Raw genomic sequence first — 23,361 nt, 5'->3', positions numbered from 1 at the left:
TTGAGGAATAATGTAGTAATATTTTCCCGTCATACGCTATTGTATTGTGTAAATAATATTTAGGACCAAGAAGATGCTAGAAATTGTTTTCTATGTACAGATTTAAAGCTATCTTGATTGTATATTGATGAAGAGTTTATAAACAATGTACATAACCTGTAATGAGACTTATTAGGATGAAATGTTGTTGATAAAACCTAAAACAAAAAAAAGTGTGAATATAACAAATGTATACATATGAACAATATTTGTGAATTAAAGTAAATTCACTTGCTTTAAAAAGTATCAATTTATTATTTGATTATTTGTTTGCCCACAGAGTCATAGGATTAGAATCGTTTGAATGTAATACAGTTCATTCTAGTGAACAGACACTCTGGTAACGACAAGTACCTGGGTAGTAATTGAATATATTGAATTTATGGTCGTAGGTGTAATTTTGCTTATGTAACTTAATAGACCCCCTGGCAGGCCCATAATATTGGCACGCAATGGACTGTTAGAAAATACTTATATCTACATCGATGCTTTCCTTCAGGAACATGTGAGGGCTTTGCTCGCTTGCGTCCAAGACACGGGCGACTTCCTGAAGAAATTGGAAGGGGTAGTTTGGGATTCCTCCTATTGGCTGATTACGTTGGATGTGACATCCCTCTATACTAGCATATACCATCAAGATGGTTTAAATGCTATTAATCATTATCTAGGAAAGAGGCCCATCCATATGTTCAATCACAACAAAATGCTGATCGCGATGATTACTACATGTTTGAATAACAACTTTTTCATGTTCACTAATCAATTCTTTCAGCAGGTCAGAGTCGCCGCCATGGGGGCCTGTTTCTCTCCTAGTTATGCCTGCCTGCATATGGGCAGATGGGAGGAGCAGGTCCTCTTTGGCGTACACCATGACATTTTCACCAGACATGTAATACATTGGTATCGTTTCATCGATGGTATCTTTTTAATCTGGCAAGGCACCAAACAGCAGGCCTTAGCTTTCATCGACTTGATCAATGTGAACAATCTCAATCTTCAGTTTACAGCTAACCTAAGTCAAGATTTTGTCTGTTTTCTAGATGTAGAAATCTTGGTCAAAAGTGACAAAATTGAGACTCGGTTATTCAGAAAGCCCACTGCGGGCAACACAGTCTTGCATGCCGCCAGTCACCATCCGGCACACTTGATACGCAGCAGCCCATATGGTGAGATGCTGCGCATCAGGCGCATTTGCAGTGCTGATTCTGAGTGCTTTTTAACACAGGAGGCCAGTAAAACTAGATTTTTGGCCAGAGGATACACAGCTCCCATGATCACTAAAGCCAACCACATTTCTAATGAAACGGTCTTGCAAAATAAAACCACCATTGCTGGGTCGGTGCAAGTTAGGGAGCCCACTAGACTTATCCTAATATACAATCGCCGGCACCAGGCCCTTCAGAAAATCTTTAAGAAAAATTGGAGCCTGATACGGAATGACCCTGTCATTGAGGATCTAATGGCAGCCAGTCCTGAGATTACATTCATGAGAGCACGTTCCATGAGCAATGCTGTAGTGAAAACTAGTCCTGAGTTACTCATTATTAAATCATGGCTCCACTCTAGTAAGGGTTTCAGAAGATGTACCGGCTGCAAAGCCTGCAGACATGGTGTTAATAAAACAGAATATAAGATTACTTTCTGTGACACTCCAAGACCAATCTATAGGATGTTTACATGCAAGACTGATTTTGCTATCTATGTGCTGGAGTGTCTGTGTGGCCTGCAATATGTTGGTAGTACCAAGTTGCAGGTCCACAAATGGATACTCCAGCACATTAGGGCAATCAATGGAAGCGACGCGTCCTACCCAGTCGCTCGCCATTTCATGGAACACCATGATAACAAGAGTGAGCTTCTAAAATACTTTGTCATAGATTCAGTGTTGCCCCTCAGACGTGGAGGCAACCGTGAAGCCCTCTTGCGAGCTCTTGAGACAAAATATATTCTGGAACTTGATACCAAGACTCCACTGGGTTTAAATTCCAGCGAAGATTTCTATACATGCCTGTAAAAGGGCTCCCTATGTTACACTATTGCACTAATTCTTCATATCCTTAAACGCCGGCCTAGCCCCTTGAATCCATAGAATTTCAAATTGCTAACACCACTCTTTTAGTATATGCACTTTTTGCACTCTATTTTTGCACTGACACTTTCTATCTGGGCATAGTTTAATTTTTGTCCACTAGGGCATATATTGATGTTGGTTTTCTATATATCAATACGACTGCAGCACCCATAAAATTCTTTAGCAGTTTCTTTCAGATACAAATACTCTGGCACATGCATCAACGTAGGCTTTTGCTATTCCTTAATTGTGATTATTAAGGAATCGCAATTAAGGAATTGCAAAAGCCTATGCATGTAGGAATCGCTATAAAAATAGCGATTCCTACACATTCCTTAATTGCGACTCGCAGATTGCGAGTAGCAATTAAGGAATGCCGTCCCATTCATTCCTATGGGCCTCCAGGCACATAGGAATGAATTGGAGATTGCATGAGCAATTTGCAAGTACCAGTAGGTACTCGCAAATTGCTCATGCAATTTCAAGGGTTTTCAAAATGACACCCTTTTGCACCCCTGAAATTGATCTGTGCACCGATGTTGCACACACACATGTCCTAAGGGCATGTGTGCGCAACATGAAACTTTGAAAAATGCACAAAAGTGCATTTTTCAAAGTTTTTGCAAATTACCATGAAGTTCAACTTCATGGTAATTTGCTCCACCTATTAGCGAAATCGCGAATTTTTTTACTTTAATGCATTGCATTTAAGGAATCTCAATTTGGGATTCCTTAAATGCAATCGCAATTTAAGTAATCGCAATTTAGAGATTCCTTAAATTGCGATTTTTGCATTTGGGATGAGGCATCCCAAATGTAAAAATACTGGTCGCAAAGGGGCAGATTCTGAGAATCTGCCCGTTTGCGACCGGTTTTTCCCTTGATGCCTTTGCCTGACTGTGATTTAAGTAGATATTGCATTCTGTGAAGACATGATTTGTGACTAAACTGTTTTACCATGTACTTGTAAAACTGTTTGATACGTTGGTCTCCCTTTCTTGTGTACTATAAATGGATGATAATCATTTGGTGCCCTATTGTTGAGGGGTGGGCCATTAATCTTGTTAACATATAGCCTAAGTCGTCCATTCATGGGAATTTCAACCCATTAGGGTTACATTTTGCTTTGAATATTTTGCAGAACAGTATTTGCAATACGTTTAAATCAGATTTTTATACTAAATGCCTTTTTTTATAATCTCGTTTTTTTTTACTGCTTGTACTTTAAAATCCAGATTAATTGCACATTTTAAGTGTTTTTTAACAAAAAGTATTTTTTAGCTATTTATGGCCATCTATTTCGATATGGATAAAAACGTATGTCTTCTATGTCCATTGCAGTTGTAGGCAACCAATCTCGTTGTGTGTTACTTTGCACTTTAAGTATTGGCATACTACTCACAAGGCGCTTTGTGAACAAGTCTCTGGTAGGCTGAAACGCGCCATGGCAGGCATGCTGAGCTTTGAATAAAATACTCGCTTGCACCTTCAGCTGGGTCTGTTATCGTCTGTTCCGGTTTCCAAAGTAATTGAGGATTCCTGGGATCTTTGTGGCGAAATTCTCCACATATATATTTACACACACATGTGAGTTAGACAATTTATGGTTGTGTGGGAGGCATTGACCACTGTTAGATTTAACAGGAAATGTGTCTAGGGAAGGAAGGGTGAGTAAGTTGTATGCACCTATGTTAATGCTGCACCTGGATTATTGATTTGTGCCTGTATATGATGGAGGAAAGCTACAGGCACTTAGCCCAGCTCTGAGTGGTAGCATATGTAGATTAATAATAGATGTTTTTAAAACCTGATCTGGATTAGCTGTTTGATGCTGTTCTACCTATTATCATGCCACTGTTCATGTAACATTGAACTTTAAGAACGTATTCCAACTTTGAACGTGTGCTCTTGTTTATAGGCAAATGCAAACATTTTGAAGACCTTCCTTTCTGCAGTAAGACTGGCAAACCAAGGATGTGATGTTGAATCGTTACCTCTATCTTCGCTTACACCAGCAAAGACCTCCGAAATAGAAAAGCCTAGAACCAAAATGATCATTACATCCAAAAGAGATTACCCTCTAACCAAAAGCTTCCCCTACTCCTTGGAACACCTTCAGACCTCGTACTGCAAGCTTGCAAGAATTGACATGCGAATGTTGTGTCTTAAAAAACTTCGAAAACTTGATCTGAGCCACAACCACATCAAAAAACTGCCTGCAACAATTGGAGATCTTACCTGCCTCCAGGAACTGATCTTGCTTAACAATCATTTAGAGTCCTTTCCCGTAGCATTGTGTGTATCTACATTACAGAAGTCTCTGCAGTGCTTAGATCTCAGTCAGAACAAACTTAAAGCACTTCCCATTCAGTTTTGCCAGTTGCAGGAACTTGTTCACTTAAAACTAGATGACAACGAGCTTATACGGATTCCGTTCAAGTTCGGGCTGCTTTCTAAGCTCCGTTTCCTGTCAGCAGCCCGCAACCGACTTCCTTTTTTGCCTCAAAGCTTTCAAAAACTATCTCTTGAAAGTTTGGACCTCTTTGGGAATGCATTTGAACAAGCAAATCCATTAGTTCCCAGCATTCAGCTGACAATACCATTGACATTATTGGAATCTGCAGCCAGAGCAACAGTAAACCACAGGTAAGAATTACTAGCTTTATTTATTGAGGAGGTCTATAGAACTGTACAGTTAAACATAAAACATGTTGTCATGTTAAGGCAATACAAAAAGAATGCCACATTTAAAGATTCTGCATTTTTAGTTTTTCTTGGAAAAAAGCAATACTTTTGAAGGTTAGAGGTAGCAGCAAACAAGGTATCGATGTGTCTCAGGGAAAAGGTGCCACAAGGGAAGTTAAGAAGGGTGTCGGAACACAAAATGTTTGCAAAGGGAGCATGAGGAAGGCAGTGGAGGGTAGCATTATACCAAGCATTTTATTGTAGGTGAGGCCATAAGTGATGGCAGGGCAACTCTCATGCATTTTTATCCGTTGAGAAGAATGCTGGCAAAATAAATTTGATTTTCTCCTTTGCCGGATCTTCCCTTCATAAACCTTAGAAAATCTCCCTATGTACGTGTCCACAGAGCTTCCTCAATACAATTTTTTATTTTTTTAAACATGCCTATCAGAAGAAGAATTCTCTCAATTTTTTTACTAGAATCGAGTAGAAGATAATTGTGTGACATGTGAAAATATTTGTCTATAATGCCCACTAAACTTTCTCCTACCCACCCCCAAAAAAATACAGGGGATAGTGTACATATGTTTAACTCTTTATCTTTCCACTCATTGAGGCAAGGGTCCCTGAACACAATGGATTTTGTAAGCAAATGTGTCTGCATTAAAACCTTCACTATCAAATTAATGTTTTTTCAGCTGATTGCTTTTTCTGTGGTTGTCTTCCTGATCTTTTACATCATTGAGGAGTGTGACTTGTGTGGAGATACCACACAAAGAGATTGAGAAACAGATTAAGCTTGTCTGAAGAGTGCTTCTCGAGAAAGTAACTCTTTCTCTGGGCCTGACCACTGCAAAAGGGCTAATAGAGTTGATTACTCCACTCATCTAGTGGGACCTAATCTAACACTGGGCCATTCAGATAAAATGTACCATCACTGTCGAACACAGCTCATGTTGCGGCCATAGACATTGAGTGCCTTAACAGCTACCCACTCAGCACATCTCGCCATAAAGTGTTTCGTCTTAAAATCTGGAATAGTCCGTGTGCATCAACATTTAAAAACCCTTCATTGTTGATTCCTGGGTCAGCATTGTTCTTGAAATGCTTTACAATCCAGACCATAGATGTCCGTGCACTGAAAAGAGGATCGAGAAGGTCTGTCTGCTATCTGAAAATTAGGAGTTCAGTAATAAAGGCTGTAGGTATCCAACCGCTGCCTCGTCAAGAGGATGGCCCCCTGCTTCCTCAAAATAATCTACAATGCGTAGTGGTACCTCCGCCACTCCCACCACCATTAGTGTCTTGAGGCAGACATCCCACAGAAAGAAGTGACATAAATGCACGACCCTTTCTAGATAAGGTTATTCTTCTTGATCCACTCAACCAACCAGACCTAGGTTGACAAAGATTTAGCACTCTGGATACAGACTGCAGTCTCGAATTTACATGCATATTCTCCTTGATCTCATAAATACTTGGTTTGATTATCTTGTAATCTTCCATGGGGTTATAAATAGAGCAGAAAGTCTAGCCTAGTGCCGCTTGGCTCCCACAATCACACATCTTAGTTACTTTTAATACCTTTCAGCCTTGAATGTTAGCAAAACATCTAGTGCTGCCTGTACAACAGCTAGCCAGCATAGAGGTATATTTTGCACTACCCTCCATAAGAATTAAAATAAGACAACAGGAAAAGAAATAAACTCCCAGGCACAAGAACACCTTATTCAGGGGGGTGAATCCTTCTTGATTCCTGAATAGTGTAGACATTTCCATAAGGTGCCATTCCTCTTCATCAAAATTTAAAAAAAAATCCCCAAGAACAAACTCAGATGAATGAACTTTTTTTAGGAAGGAAGAAATGGCTAAAACCTGCACCTCCACTTTAATGACTGTGCTCCCAAGCCCAGGGCTTGATCTCTTAGATTCCATGGACCAGAGGCATATATCGGAGGAACATTGTTTTACTTGTCGATATAATAGCGGGCTGAAAAAAAGTGAGGTTAAGGTTTTGCATCACTGAGAGGTACATAGTATTCCACCACACCCATTATTGCTTTCAAAGTTCAGAACTTACTTTCATGTTATTCAAATAGTTCTGTTCTCATTCTTCCTGAATTCGAACTTGCCAATAGAAAGGCCTCTGAATACTTGAGATATCAAAAGAACCATGAAGAGACTTGATGAAAACTAATGTTATACTTGATTCCAAACAGCTGCATGTGAATTATGTATCCATGCACAAAAGCTTGTTATCCTCAAAGCAATCCAAAATCTAGGTCGTTCATATCTATCTTTACTACTTATCAAAAAGAAAAACAGAGCAGTTCTGAATAGATGAAAGCCTCACTCCGTAAAAGGAAAAATATCCCCTTATGAGTGACAAAAGTCCCCAAGGTTTGCGGAGTGCACCACACCTTCTCCAAACAGTACTGCACTGACTCTAATTTTTTATGATTCTTAAAGATCTTATAGTGAAGGGAAGTGGTATAGTACAAGGCCTCCATTATACATGTCTTTGAATACATTATAAGCCCACCCAGCACATACATTAAACCACAAGTATAGTTTAAATTGTTGGTTGGATTATTACTCTGAGCTGCTCATCAAAATGATATGATCAACTCACACCACTGTGCGTTCCGGTAGTGGGGCACATGTAGAAGTTGATACTCACGAGCATTCTTTCCACTATTCTAGAGATGGGAGAGTGGCTTCAGTTAACGTGGGCTTTTCAGCCAAATGTGTTTCGTATTGTTAGAAATACCTTTTGATTGGCTTTAGTAAAACAGAAACAAAATGTTATAAGTCGGTGTTTGGATTAATTGAGGCAATGTATGTGACAAACAAGTTAGGAATAACGGCCTGTCACTAACAAAATGAGCTTTAAGACAACTAATGTTCACTTTGACATCAGAATGTGTAGTTATCCTCGTCTTCTATTCGGCAGCAGGTGTTTTTGAGTGCAGTTTTGAGCTCTTGAATAGAGTGGGTGACCCAAATTCCATATGGTGGGAATGCCAGTAAGGATAGCCTAAGAGGTAAATGGTCCAGAACTTGGAGGCTGTATACAGGTACGCTGGTTTAAAGTAGCCTTGTTTAAATGGAAGTCTGTATTTTTGTGGACAAGAGATTTACCCAAACTCTGGAAAGCAGAACCAATAGCCCTTATTGCGCAACTGTTTTATTCAGAGTGATATTTAATTTTATATATCTGCATCGTCAGTATGTACTCCTAGGTAGTCAAACAGTGCAGAAGTGTGTTGATGGCTTTTCAACCTAATGTAAGCATGTAAAAGGTCATCCTCAGCACTAAACCTTTTCAGAGTACATCATTGGTTGTTGAAGAAATTTAAAAGAAATTAAATGCAGAAGTTGATATGAGTAATGGACTACTGGTTAAGTGGACACTAAACTCCAGCAGATAACCTGAGGTGTAAGCAGAAGTGTCCGGATAACCAGCTGCTCAAATAAAAAATTAATAAATAGCAATTAAAAAAAAGGTTTCAAGTTAGAAAGAAAAAAAGTTCACACTCTTAGATGAAAGCAGAAATGAGTAACACAGAGGGTACTTGTGTATTTGTAGGAGCAGTAATCTGAATTATGCTGACGTATACCAATAGGCAGGAATGAAGTCCAGCAAACAAACAACTAAATTCCTTACAAAATGAACAATGTTTTACAAATGTTATAGTTCCCAAGTACACTGAATGTAAGGAGTAGACAAAATAATTCAAGACAGCTAGGTACTGCACTGCACCGTCACTGTGACTGAATGTGCGCATTGTGGCCGCAAGGCGTGCACGCGGGTTTTGCAAAAACACTTACACGAACAAAGATTTCCAAACATTAAAATAATTGTGTTTTGCTTAAATTGGAAAGTATGCGGGGGGGCATCCATAGCAGTGAGCCTTCGCCTTATCCAGTTTAAATAGCTCCATCGGGTCTATTTTACAAAGGGTCAGGCTCTGGAGGGCGGGATTGGTGGCCTCCCCAGTGTGTACTGCACTGCCCTAGCACGATTGTGGCGGGGAGTTTTGTCGTGCCTCCCTGAGGTGCTGGGATGGGACCTCCCCAAATCTAGGCCTGCTGCATGTGATGGACGACTTAGGAGGGAACATATACAAGCTCCATCTTATGCTACTGGGGTTCACCTTGGCTAAGAGGGACATCGCTAAAGCATGGAAGGCTCAGAGGGCGCCCTCGGTATCAGTTTGGAAAACTGGCATGGCTTTTTGTGTATGGGGTTAGAAATCCCTATCTTTGTGGCTAGGGGGTGCCCACTTAAGCATTATAAAATTTGGCGGCGATGGGCAGAGTATCGAGACCTGGAGTTGGAACCCGTTTCAGTAGCCAGGCCCACAGACTTGGCGTCCCTCCCGGTATAGGGGATATGTAATATTGCTTGGTGGATGTGGGGGTACAGTATCTGGACAGCTGGGAATGTTTTCTCTGGTGCTGCTTTTGGGTAGGCGTGGGTGTGATTGGGGGAGGAGGTTTAGGGGGTTTGTTTCTCTTTATTTCTTAGGGTACTATTGCAACTGTTTTGCTCTCAATTTGTCCTATTTTGTTCCAGAAAGTGTCAGTCATTTCTGTATACATCTTCTTTGCATGAGTGACTGGATGGCAGTGCTCTGCAATATCTTTGTTATTTGACAAATAAAATCTGTTTGAAAAAAAATAAAAAAATTGGAAAGGATGGGTTAAATTCACAAGAATACTGAAGAAAAAATAAGCTCGAAGAAAGACTTGAAGCAATTCATGTGCGGAAAAAACAAGAGATCGGACCATGGCAAATTAATTCTAAAAAGGCATTAAAGTGTTTGGAGTACATGAAAACAACTCATATCAGGACAAAGATTTGGTGATGCAGCTAATAACCAATGAGGTGCTATATAAACAAAATGATTATCTCAACAGAATCTTGTATCCTGAGCATCGTTTTGTCTGATATAAAGTCATTCCTCTTTGTGTTCAGGTCTTCCTCAAGTGATGCAACTAGTAAAGCATTAGTGACCATGCACTTGATTCAGTTCCCCTGCCACCGAATCCAGGCTTCAATCGTATTTAGATATTTGACCAATGTTGATTAAATTAGAAGAACATCTGATGCAGAAGATCACATAACTTGAATTATAGTTGGAAAATTATTTCAGCTGTTTGCTTTTTGTGTGTGTGGATCTTCATATTAGATGTGAAACCTCAGGGGACATAGTTACTGGTTGCTTTTAGTTGCAAATAATGACATGTAGACCCCTACAGTTCATAATTGAGGCGGTATTATTTGGAAAATTACAGGCATGTACAACACGATTTTAAGTATTGCTGCCACATTTGTATACCAACTGGTGGATCAACGGCAAGGCTGGCATCTTTCGATCATCATTGAAGAGGACGCTAACACGGACGGTCCTGTCCTCTTATCGGCACAGGAGCCTTTGCACTTCCAACTGTCCCCGATCCAGGAGGGAACAGTTGTCACATAGGACTATTACAGATCCTTACTTTATTCTAACGTTTTAATGATATACTACTATAGACGATCAGGCTGACTTGCAAAGCCCTGATGAAGTCCACACCAGTTGGAGACGAAACCCGTCGGCTGACTGGCTGTTTTCATTTATTGAATTCGAAGAATATAGAAACTGTTTATATAATATCAACAGTGGATGGACATAATCTTTCTTGGTGTCGGTGGTGCATTCCACATTTGTGTGGACCTTCAAATTGGATGTGAAACCTCCGAGGATATAGTTACTGGTTGCTTTTAGTGATAAATAATGACTTCTAGTCCCCTACAGTTCATAATTGAGGCGATATTGTTTGGAAAATTACAGGCATGCACAACACGATCTTAAGTTTTCCAGCCACATTTGAATACAAACTGGTGGTTCAACCGCAAGGATGGCATCTTTCATTCTACACATTCCACCGTTTCTTGATTATTTTTGCAACTTTGTTGGAATGCAAGCATGGCATAATGATGCAAGCAACCCTTTCAGCTAATTTCTTGCATAAGGATTTCTCTTGAGAAATACCAAGCCCTTGTTATCGATTTGTTTGATTAATTCATGTGGGTATCCCCAGACCTGTTGATGACAGCACAAATTTCTACCACATGGTATGGCAATGCTGGAAAATTATTCTGTTGTGGAGTGAAGTAGTCACTACCCTTACATCTATAACAAACAGGGCAAACTCGCTATTGCAGGAAACAGCATTGCTACATGTCCCCGTGTAATTTCGATCAAAGCATTTGGGCGTCTGCAAACAAATTTGCTTATTACTACCATTGCAGCATAGCCTAAGGAATTGGCCCAAAAACTAGGCCATCTTTCAGGCCTCTAGGATGGTGAGACTAATATTTTATCAAGGTATTCTTTCTGTTGGTTTGTTAAGTGGAAGTTTGAAGTGAAAACTGCAGCCAAAGAGGTGACTTTACACTGTTAGTAACAGTGGGCTTCAAACAAAAATATTTAATGGACAGAGCAATTTGTAGTAAAGAGTCTCCAATTTAAGTGGGTATTGGAACTGGACCCGTTTTGGTGTCATATAATTGTTGATTTACGATAACACCTTGTTCTTATGATATGCGTGTGTAGAGCAGTCATCCATAATAATTGGAAGTTCGGTGGCAAGGTCCAAGAGCATATTTTTCATTCAGACAGATAGTCTGAGCTATCCTTGACAGATACCGTGCGACACCCATTCAGGTCGTACATTTGGGGAAATAGATACATGTGATTGATTGTTTTTATGCAAATGGTACAATTCTGATTTGAACCAGTTGATTGATGAGCCTTACATTTCAGTAAAGTGCTCTAGCAGTACAGTTCTTCTGAGAAGAACATGTGATGGATCATAGAGCTCAAAAGGATGTCGCCCGCATAAAGGGACATAATATACGAAGTTCCAGAGGTCTTGACTGTGCTGGAGGCACTCTAACATCATGCAAAGATCAAAGATTCCATAGTGATTGCGAACAGGAGGGAAGCTTGCAGACATCCCTGTCGGGTAGCCTACTGGACCCTCCAGCTACCTGATATCATCCTTCCAGTATGGACCTTGCAGGCAGGGATGATTTTACCTTATCAGTTGCATAATACCAGGGAACAAAAACTGTATCCATATCCGGTTTAGAAACCACTGCTAAGAGAGCCTCCACTGTCGAGAAGGTGGAGAAAGGGTTGGAGCCATCCCAGCCCGCCATTGTATAACTCCAACAGGCGGGAAGCCCGTAACTGCTCATGGCTTGTAAAATGCCAACTGCAGACAATCCGCACCAGGGGTCTTACTACTTGGCAGCAAACCAGTTACTGTATTGATCTCATTATGTATAGTCTCCATATCAAGTTCTTCTTGGTCTTCTAATGAAAGAGTGGGAAGATGGGCCACTTCTAAGAAGGGCATAAGAGCTTCTGCACATGTCTGGGCCATACTACTCCGCAAAGATATTTATGTATTTTTTACTGTGTATTGTGCAGTTACCCCTGCTCTACCTATAGGAGCCAGGCCACCAGTTAGCCAAGTTTACTTCTCTCCTACATTTGTGTTGCATATATTTGTAATTCAGGCATTGCGCGCTATCTAATAGAGCGGCTCATGTCTTCCAGTGCTCTGTGATGTTATCCATAAAGGAGCTCTATTGCACTACCTTCATCTCCTGGTCCTTCAGAAGGTGATTGCCGCTCTCTCAAGGAACCTACTTACATCCTTTGTACTGTCTTGACACGCTCCCCTGATCATCACCTTGAATGCAAAATAATTTATTACAGCATTTTGCAGCATATACCTTAATGTCTGGTCCTGCAGTATTACAGGCTTTTGCTTCCATGACTGAATGCAAATGAGATATTCTAAACCTTTGTTAACAGTATGGGACAATGGTCACACAGTCATACCTAACATTACGTGAGCTCCCAGTCAAGTGCATAGTGGTGAGAATATAGTCTGCTTTGGTGTTGAGCTGTTCAACTGCTTTATGATGAGAATATTCTCTAGTATCTGGTGTACATCCTTGCAGAGTTCTATCTGCCCACCAGTGTCTAAAGTCCCAGGCTGCTTTGGCCACATGAGTTCCCATGAGTGAGGGGAAAAACATATCCAGTTTCATATCAAGTACACAGTTGGTGATCTCCACAGATCAGGTGGACTGTCACTCTAAATCTAGTGTCACCATCCTATTGGGCAACCTCATTATATGTATTGCATTCGAAAAGTAAACACAGAGCATGCATGAGTGGATTTGCTTTTGACGCCACCTGAGAGAAAGACATACAGCAGTTCATTAGTGCATTGGAAAATGGTACTCCTGACCTCACCCATGTAAGTGTTGCCCCTGGCACTAGATGAGAACTGCATGGCAAATACCTGTCCTCCATTTTTGAAACATTTGTGGCTCCCCCTCACCCTTGTGGATGTGGAATCACTGTAATAAGGAATGTATACTGGTTACATTTTGGGATTGCCATCATCTTCGTTACAGGGATCCTATATTGCAGGTATTCACCCAGTCGGGTCAAGTTAAAGGTTGAAATATCACCTGCTACTCACGGTGCTGCAGATAAATCTCTGGGGTTTTGTCGAAACCCTAACACACACATCAGGCCCACAGAATCCCAAACAGCAGGACGTTCAATACCATGAGGACCAACTCTCCTCACCACTTACACTCCAATGGCAAAAGTACAACGAGCTTCCGCAACATACCCAGCAAAAGTCTAAGAAAAGGTAATCCTACAACTATAAAAAAATAAAGTTAGAAAAAAGAGTGAACTTCCTTGAAATGATTACCAGGGAAAGGTTGAAAGCAGCAATATCAAAAGATATGAAGGTCAAAAGATGTTTAGTGCTGTACAGGGGACCAGTGCCCCATCTGTCCAGGCTTCATGGAAAAAAGGTTGCATTGCCCAGTGAATATTAAACCTTGACCAGGCCAGTGCCCCAAACTAAAGGAGTCTAGCCACTGTCATCTGGGTGAAACAGGGCATGGGAAGCAAGTTAGTTGAGGAGTCCTCTACAGCAGAGTCAAAGCTTCAGAAATGTGCCTCAGCAGCCCCAGACTGATCGGCGAACAGATATGGCTTTGCTTCGTTCAGTTGTGTAACAACTGCTGCTATTGCCTCCACCGTTTACACAGGGGTTGGTCTGCCCCCACCCCTCCCAAAAAAACACCAAACCATCTCCTCTTGGGTAATGTTTGTTGGCCTGTATCTGTTCCTCTGAGATGGTGGCTATGATGCATCCCTCTCTGACAGCACCTGTGTCCATAAAAAGGTGTATTTTCCCACCCATCATGACTGTCATCTTTGAAAGGAAGCAAAATATTCATAATGTGAAGTTCCTGAAGGTGGTACGTTATTTTCTTACTCCACCTCCCTGGAGTAGTCTGGGAATATCATAACAGTAGCATTTGTGTAGGTAGTGGGCCCAGATTTCTTGCCCATTGAAGGATTCGGTCTCTATAGTGCAAAAGGCAGCAATCACAGGCCTCTGTCAACTTCACGGGGACAGGAAGACTGGAGCTCTAAGCTCGCTCAGTGGTAAAGAAGCTCTTGTGAGTCTTTAATGCCATTAACTAGGTGAGACCGTGTTTAAGCAAGAACCTCATATTAGGCCCTTCCGCACACTCCGCTGCCTAAATATACATAAATTGTTGCCTGACCTATTTTTAGTACACTCAGCCCTGTTCTCCAGGTAGTGGATATGCTCAGTCATGTCTTCCTCCACCTGTAGCTGCTGCAACATTTCATGCCTAAGTGTTGGAATATTCTCTTCCACGTCCTTCACTTTTTTGTAATTTGTATTGGTCTGAATGCACAAGTTAACATGGACTACCAGAGATTCCATTGTACTTTTTTCCTCCATCCCAGTCCTAGTGGCCTGAATGGCTCGCAACGTATGGTTGAATTCGCTATCTTTTACAGCAGTCTGTGGACCTGGCACCATAGTTCCTCCATCTTGCAGCACAATTCTTGGTGCAGTATTACACAGTTGCTGTCACTAAGACATGGGTCCTTTTCATCCTGGGGTTGCCTGTACTCTTCTGCAGAGACAAAGAAGAGTTTGTGCCACGGGTTATTCTTTTGCCAGGAAGTGATTGCAGGATAAAAGGGGTTGCAATTGCGGGGCCCTGAGTTTGCTGAGGTTTTCAGAGCAGTGACAAATCTTGGATAGCTTATGTAACACTACATTTCCCAGACCGTAATTCTCACCTGTGTACCTACACACTAGCCCTAATGCCCAGGGGCTTGGAGAAGGCAGCACTTAGCAGCAGGGAAAGGTGCACCCAACAAGTACAGTCAAGTACAATAGTTTAACAGGCACGGTTTAGACTTCTTACTTCTTCCATTACACTGTCCAGGCTCACAGAACCTGTCTCCAGAGGTTCTCTGCCTAAGCGCTGCCCCATTCCTTACAGGGCAATTATCGATGGGGCGGGTGACGTAGGGTGGCCTCCAGTAGGCTCACCAACTTCTCTATGCGGTAGGCCTAAAACCCAGGAATGTGTAGTTCAAATTGCTGCCCAGGGGCCTGGCAATCCAAGCACAAAGCAGCACCAACCGGGGGATCCAGCTATCTCCGCCCACCTAAGCGGTCTAGTCCACACAGCTGCCCAAGACCAGGCTCTTCAGAGGAATTGGGCTTGCACTGCAACTGAGCGACTTGTGGCATAACACTCTAGGTGAGTTCAGGGGTTTCCTCCCTGCTGTATAGTCTAGATACCTTGGTATTGACGTGCAGGATGTGATCACTAGAGGAAGGCCAAGTCGGAAGCTGCTATGCCACACGTCCTCTATCCATGATAGTTTGCTTCACCCTTATCATCCCAGCTTAAATTAGACCGAACAAAAGCTCTTTCATTTTGAACAGTGGCAAATTCTCTGGATTCTCAAAAGTAAGAACTTCCATCTGGTACTGTGGAGATAGAAGGGCAAAGTGTGGAGGGTGGTGTCCGTAGGCAATGAACTGAAAAGTTTTCTTTGGAGGGATTAAGAATTGGCTCTGTTAGTGATTATATAAAAATTCTTATGCTGAGGACAGAGATGTGAGCCAAAGTCAACATATGCTTAGACAAATTAAAAATAGGAATATCCATATCATTAGGGTTTAAGTCATTTGAGGTGCTCAATGTTAGCCCTTTAGTCTTGTCTGATGTTCTCCTAGCTCAAATTCTTGCTTCTGTTAACCCTTCCCTGTTCTGCCATGGCTTAAAGAAGGTTGATTGTATTCGGGGAAGGGTGTGCCTCTCAGTTCTGTACTGCTTCCTTCTAGACGATCTGAGTCACTCAAATCTGCAGAATATTCAGAGAATGCTCCCACTCTGATTTTTGTATTTGCCTCAGCTGGGATATGTACCCGCAGTGTGTTGGATGGTTACTTTGTCTCTTTTTGGTTTAGCTCAAAGTGGCTTAACTCTTAAGATTCATTTTCCTGACTTGTCCTAAGTGGGCTTCGCATTTAGAAGTGTGTTAGTTTCCTGAATGGCCATTTGTAATTCTGTTATTTCTGCCAGTTCCTTTTTATTCTGATGTATGGCTGTATCAAATCCAAGTCAAGGCAAAAGTGTGGGGATACACCACACAAAAGATGGTCATTTTTAAAATCCAGGCTAATGAATGTCAATGAAGAATTAGGGTTTTGATGTATTGATCATAATGCATGGCTGGTGGTAGGTATAATGCTTGGAAGGAGAATATTTGGCTATCATGGGCATAGAGGTGATAGTTGGAAACTGAGGAAGACGATGTCACTGAGAGTGGTGGTCTATAATGAGAAAAGAACGGGGCTTTACACTGAACATTGAGGGACACCCACCGGAAGGGAAGTGAGTGCTTATGCCATTGAGTCCCATGCCACTGTAGGAGTGGCATTGGAGGTAGAAGGTGACCTGGTGGTGTGCTAGGACAATGATGTCTACTTTGGAGAGGAGGTAGTGTTGGGTGATCCAAGAGTGTGAGAGACAATTTGACATGTAGGTTAGAAGTGGCTCTCTTGGTTGTTGATGTTGCCTCTATTTCTGGCACCTTGTAATGTTCTTAATTCCAATCATGTAGGAAAGTACCCCTTTTTTGACATGATCACCTCCACTTTTTACCTGTTAATTGATGTGATTTCGACTGAAAGTGCACTGGGTTTCTGCTAACCAGGCACCCTTGGCAACTGTGCAGTTGTTTCCCCCAATTGGCAAACCCTTTAGCATCCTCTCTAAGCCCCAGTCAATGGTGCCCCTGGTATCTGGGACTGAGGTAGTAAAGAGGGTCCCTAGGGGCTGCAGCATGAATTTTGCCCCCCTAAGGAACCAGTCACCAAGCACAAGCAAAGCCATGGTGCAGAAAAAAGTGAAAACACAACATGCCACACATCCCTGTGTGCCATGTGCCCACCACTGCAGGTAATATTTGTAAGTCACCCTTATAGCAGACCTAACGGCCCTATGGAAGAGTGCTGCATATTACATGTGAGGGCATACCTGCATGAGCAGATATGCCCCTGTGCTGGTCAGTCCTATCACTGCCAGTACAGGTGACGTGGAAGCCATTTTAAAACTTGTTGGACACCGGTGAAAACGTGTTTCCCAGCTATATGATGGCTTCACTGAAGTTAGGGGTGTTAGGTTTGAAACCAATCGTATTGAAAAACCCACACTAATTCCAGTGCTGCATTTACCAATACATGCACTCTGAGTGCACCTCAGAAGTGCGCCTGAAAATCTACCAGCCTCTGGTGTGCTCCCTGACTTGTTTTTGCCAGCTTGCCACCCGATACATTGTTTTGACCTTCTAGGGTGAGATTAGTTTGCTCTCAGAAGACCCAGAACAAAAGTCTGTCTAGGAAGAGGATGTCACACCCCCTCTGACAGGATGACCTGCTAATTAGCCTTCCTAGGCCGGCCATCTTCAAAGATCTTCTGCTTTTGAAATGTGAATCTGGCTTCACAGGAGAGGAAGCCAACAACCCCTCCCCCCCCCTTCCCCTGTCCAGAGCCCTTTGGCACCTGGACAGTCAGGAAAATTAGCTAGTAAGGTAGGCATGCCACCCGGCAGATGGGCTAAACTGAGGTGGACAAATCTTTTCAGAAGTGGCCATCTTTGTGTTGGCACACTTAGGAACTCTGGGACAGGGTTGTGCCTACTTCCCACAGAGAGTTAGGTGAACCCAAGGGTCAGTAGGCAATTGGCTACTACCCTACACTCCCCTAAAACGCCTACATTCTGTAGGGATACCCTGGCTCTAGAAAAGCAGATCCCGACGACCTACAAAGAAGGAAATCGAAGAGCCGCAAAAGCAGAAGACTGAGGAGATCAACTGACTTGGCCCCAGCCCTACCAGCCTGTCTACTATTCCCTGTCTAAACTGCTCCAAAGACATCTCTTCCTGCAGCTGTCAAGCCTCCAAAACCTGGGAGGACTTCCTTCCTTCAATAAAGAACCAAGACCTCCTGTGGAACAATGGAACTGTTCCCTGCATCCTGCAGAAAGTCCAAAGAAAGGACTCTGGAACCGCCAAAACCCGATGCCTGAAGCCACCACTGCACCCATCGCTCCAAGCCAGAGTTGAAGTGGGCCAATGGGGCCATTGAGGTCCCCCAGCATTCCAAAGCACGCACGCAGCTCGCAGGCCCCACTACCACGACTGCTCCCAGTAAGAAAACCAAAAGCCTAAAGATACCTCTCACCTGTCGCTCCTGGGCTGTTGAAAAGAGGACCAAAGGTGTCCCTACATCTCAGAGGATCATGAGGCTTGAGCCCCTCTGTTGGCTCAGCCTGACTGGTCCCCTAGTCAAAGACTGCAGCCTCTTTTCACCGCAACCGTTCTTCATAGAATAACATTGGGCACCCAACGCTGCTTTGCACCGGGCCGCCTACTGCCACTGGTAGTGTTCTGCTGGTGCTGCCTTGGACCTTGCCCACCACTTACCTTAACTCCTGGAGAAGGGTCCCGTAAGTTGCTGTACTATACCTGAATGCAGCATTAACTTTTCCTCCTATGGTATAACATTGCAGCTTCCAGAAAGTGTCGACTTTTTGAACAAAAAATAATTCCTATTTAAAAACGTACTTGCCTGAACGATTTTCTTCTAATGCCTAAACCTATGTAAAGATACTTGCTATTTTTATAAATTGGTGTGGATCTCCTTCTTGACTCGTGTCATTTATTGACCGTTGTGTGTATTTTTAGATGTCATGCACTCCTCTGATAAGCCTAAGGCTGCTCGACCACACTACCCCTTATTCGTGATGGGGACTTTGCTCGTTTGGTACTGCAGTACTTTTTAGGTTGGATTCAGACCCACCTCCGGGGAGGTATTGCTTGGGTATCTATTCTAAGATCAGTAATCTGCAGAAAGGCTTTATCAGATGAACAAGTTACTTAACTTTGGTAATACCCTATCTGGTAGAGACTATCTAGCCGCAGATTCCTTACTGATCCTCGCATCCTCCCGCTCCCCCAAATGGTTCAGTATGGTCAACCTTCTGTGAGCCTTAGCAATCCACACCAGTATGTCAGCATTCTTCGTGTCTCTGCTCTTCTGAAGTGTAAAGTTGTGAAAAGACACAGACGTCAACATGCTAGGATGGCACATATATACGTCACGTCCGGCATGGCTTAGCCAAGCGACGCCACATACCGGCATGCCGGGGTACTGCTAGAAAATTTCTGGATACAGTCTGACAGCTGGGGATTATTCTAAGGTCAGGATTCTGTGGCTAGACAGAGTCCCTACCAGATAAGGCCTTACCAAAGGTACTCAATGTGTTCTTTAGCTCATCACTTGCTCTGGCACTTTTCAGTCCTGGTGCTTGCAATTTGGCCCTACTGTACCCTGGCTTGGATATCCACATACCTGCTAAGTCAATAACTCTGGAAGTTCTGTGTCCAGTTCACGAGTGATGCTTCATGAATGAGAATGAGATTAAAAAAAAATCCTCCTGGTAATGACCAACCTAATAAAATGTATACATAGTTTTTCTATAATATGCAAGTTAACCTCAAGCCTTCGGCTCGGGCCTTTAATAGCCGGTATAGCCCGCTACGGCTGGCTATAAGGCTATATTAAAGACCCGCTCCCTTGTTACAGGCCTTCTCCTTTGGCTCAGGCCTTTAACACTGGAGCAGGCCTTTAGAGACCTCTAAGGCCATATTGGTGGTGTTTTATAGAAACCCAGTGAATATTGAAAGTGGATGTATATGTTCAAAAGACAGATTGTTGTGTCTCACTACATCTTCCTGATTGATTTTACTGCCATTTTAAAGGTTTATCAAGTGTTATTCAATAAATATCTAAAATTAATAATTCCTTGTGGTACTGTTTTTGCCCATATGGTTTGAATGAGTTATAAATATGAAAGTTGAATAATATTTTGTTATTAGGTTCATCATTACCAAGGGGACATTTTTGTGATTTCTTTTAAATAACCCTGTCCTCTTGGATCGAGGGCTACTCTTGTTTATTATCACTATGAATTAGAATGCACATCATGATGCAAGGATAACCCAAGCATTGAGACAGCTCAAATGCCAGCTAGCACTCTTTGCCACCAGAGCCTTTGGCCCTTTATTTTTATACTGGCTCATGTTCTTGTTTTATCTCTGATGGAAGAGATAGTTTTGCTCCTTTGTTTTTGTCAGAACAGATTAACTTTACGTATCTGTGTATTTCGCAAGCATGATACATTTTCATATCCATCCCTTGACTCTGTTCTAGGTCCTTATATAGGAATTATCATATATTTTGACTCTTTGCCACTAGCAGAGTGTTTTCAAAGATTTCTAAAATAATTTCAAAGTGCACTTAAAAATAATTGCAACTTTTTTCACTTCCCCAAGGTTCCAAAGTTTGTTTTCTTCATGGTAGAAGTGATACGTCACTGAGTACTGGGGTAGTGCTTAACATTATCAAAGATGAATTTACTGAAAGAGTACAGATATGAATCCGGGCTAGGAAACCGTGCTGCTAATAGTAGAGGAGGTAGGACATGAATTAAGATCATGTATGAAAGTGTGTGAGATGTTAAGAGGGTCACTAAACACTTAGCAATTTAGGGGCTCACCTTAAAGCAAACTCATTGCAATGTTTTGTTGTTGCTTGGATCTTTACAGAATGAAAATGAATAAACAAGTATTGCATAGACAGCAAAAAGTTAACCAGTATTCCCTCTGGGACAGTGTTACCCAGACCAGTGCTCTCGCCTGCCAAGTAGTATCCTCCGACGGTGGATACAGTGGACATATGCCTTTTCTTCACACATTTGCCCACTTGATGTCTTGTTGAAGGACAACGCCTATCTGATGGATGTAGCTTTTATTCAGGTAGAATGAAGTCCTGAGAACTGATTCTGAACTATCTGAAATATGTAAACACTTTGGCAACACAAGTGGTGGGGGTGGGGGTAGTGGTGAAAGGAAAATAAACGGCAAAGAAGGCTTTAAGTAGATAACCGCTGTCACGACTGACACCAGTTCGGTCCATGGACAAAGGGAATGAAATATATTTCTTTCACTTGTAGTAACATTTGAATTTTTTTTGACTGCTTTCTCACAGGATTCCTTTTGGGCCTCATCTGATTCCTGCACACGTGTGTGAAGATTTGGAAGTAGCCAAATCTTGTGAATGTGGGAAATCCTGCCTACGATGCTATATCCAGACGACTGTTACTATGAATCTCCACCACGTATCTCACACAGTGGTCCTTGTGGATAACATGGGAGGCACAGAAGCACCTATTCTCTGCTACTTTTGCTCGCTTACCTGTTATTCACAGTTTCTTGACAAATACCTACAGAGTAACAGGTGACCTTTATGGTTTGTGGTAGTAGCACCTATAAGGTCTTCATGCAGTAGATGAAAACATTTTAAACTTACAGAATTAAGATTCTGCTTTAAAAGGTAGTGCCCCTAGTTGAAAACCAAAGGAATGTATTCGGAAACAATTCAAATTTTTTGTTACATTGTGGTGATGAGGTTGAATTATTGATTTTATCCACACTTTAGAAATTTACTTAATAGGTTAATGATTTGTTTTGTTGTCCAGTTTTTGGTAGGTTCTAACTTGCTCTCTGTGATACAAAATTGACATTTCTGCTTTTCGTAACACACTGTTTATTCTAATGAGCTACATTTGCTGTCTAGAAAAGCAACATCCTTTTTACCTCTGCTCCACTTTTTGTTTTCATTGGAGGTTGTGCTTACTTTAGTAGCTCCACCTCTGTTTTCTACTGTTGGAAATGCGCTGTAGATAAGGAGGTTGTAAGACATCCATAATATTTATTATGAATATAATGAAGGTACTAGGGTCTTGATGAATAAGGTTTCCAGCACCTGTTTAAAGGTAAAGGGCACTATTGTTAGTACACTCCGATCTAAAAGTGTAATATAAAATTCATAAGTACTGAGGGCACCACCTGCATTAATTCTTAATAACGTTGAATTTGATTGTCTAAAACACGCATTCAATATTGACATACCTAGCAATTCTCAAGAGCATGTTGCACTTGAATTACATTTTGTGCCTGAATTTTATAAGCCTCAGTTTTCTAAGAAATATATATTCATGCTAAACCGGAGTACACAGATTCTTAACAAAATTCAATTCATGCTGATTTTCTTTACCAAAAATAAAAATTGTATTTTTGCATTTTAATAAATATTACATTATTTGTTTGTATACATGGTATAGATTATTTGATAACCATGATTTTTATTCTCTTTTAGGCCTTCTTCTCATGACTTTTATTTTCCTAATTGAACACTGTCGCTCTGTTTGCACAACATTCTGCACAACCAAGTCCAGCATGGGTGCGATCTACTAGTGTTACCAACTGCAGGTTGAGGATATGTAGTTAGGATCAGCTAAATATACCTCGGCCTCAGAAGACTAGTTCTTTGGTACTGTTCTAAATGCTTAAATGAAAGAACGTTTAAGGAGGGAGCTTCAGTGTTCTAAAAATTTACCTGTTGATTCTGGGCCAGTTCTTTCATTAACAATGTATAACATGGAATGCAAGTGTGGCTCTTGGCAAAACGCATCTCTGATCCCCATGTTGCCAATAAGCTATACCATGAATCTCACTTGTCTGTTTTGAGAAGACTTTTTGAAGTTTTATATGTGGAGGAGCTTGTATTGTATAAAACACAGCTTCCAGTCCAAGGGTATATTTCTTAACTGGTGTATGTTTCGAATGACTACTCCTATCAGCCCCTGTTCCTGCTGTCTTGTTTGGGTATACCATTCTAGATTTGTACATATACCATAAGCTAGAACCGTACTGCATTAGTGGGTGATGGTTGTTCAGAGAATGGGCACCACGCTTTCTAGATGGTATGAAGCATCCTGTAAATATGGTGCTGAGGATATTCCAGCTCTGACCTCTTTGGTCAGAAATTAGGCATGCAGCAGTAAGCAGCATTACCACTGCATTTCAATGTTCACCACGATTTCTGTTTTGCTTTATCAAATGTAAAAATGACCCCAGTTATCCACCGCATCCCAAATTTCGGTTAGAACAAAGACCAGGCTTTAGTCTTCTGTTATTTGCCTTGGACCTGGAGTGTGTAGAGC

The 23,361-nt window shown here is 41.7% G+C and overlaps 1 protein-coding gene across 2 annotated transcripts in view; it reads left to right on the top strand.

The window, feature by feature from the left end:
* LRR1 (leucine rich repeat protein 1) overlaps positions 1-22,467 on the top strand; it is a 38,898-nt gene extending 16,431 nt beyond the window's left edge. For both annotated transcript variants that reach the window (XM_085627021.1, XM_085627022.1), the window contains exons 3-4: positions 4,029-4,756; positions 21,345-22,467. In XM_085627021.1, the coding sequence (XP_085483147.1) occupies positions 4,029-4,756; positions 21,345-21,597 (981 nt within the window). In that variant the 3' untranslated portion in view covers positions 21,598-22,467. The remainder of the gene's footprint in view (positions 1-4,028; positions 4,757-21,344) is intronic.
* Positions 22,468-23,361: the final 894 nt, after the last annotated feature.

This window comes from Triturus cristatus, chromosome 9 (assembly GCF_964204655.1).
Source record: "Triturus cristatus chromosome 9, aTriCri1.1, whole genome shotgun sequence".
Taxonomy (NCBI): domain Eukaryota; kingdom Metazoa; phylum Chordata; class Amphibia; order Caudata; family Salamandridae; genus Triturus; species Triturus cristatus.
The sequence above is the reverse complement of the archived record's forward strand: the minus strand, read 5'-3'. Positions and strand labels throughout refer to the sequence as shown.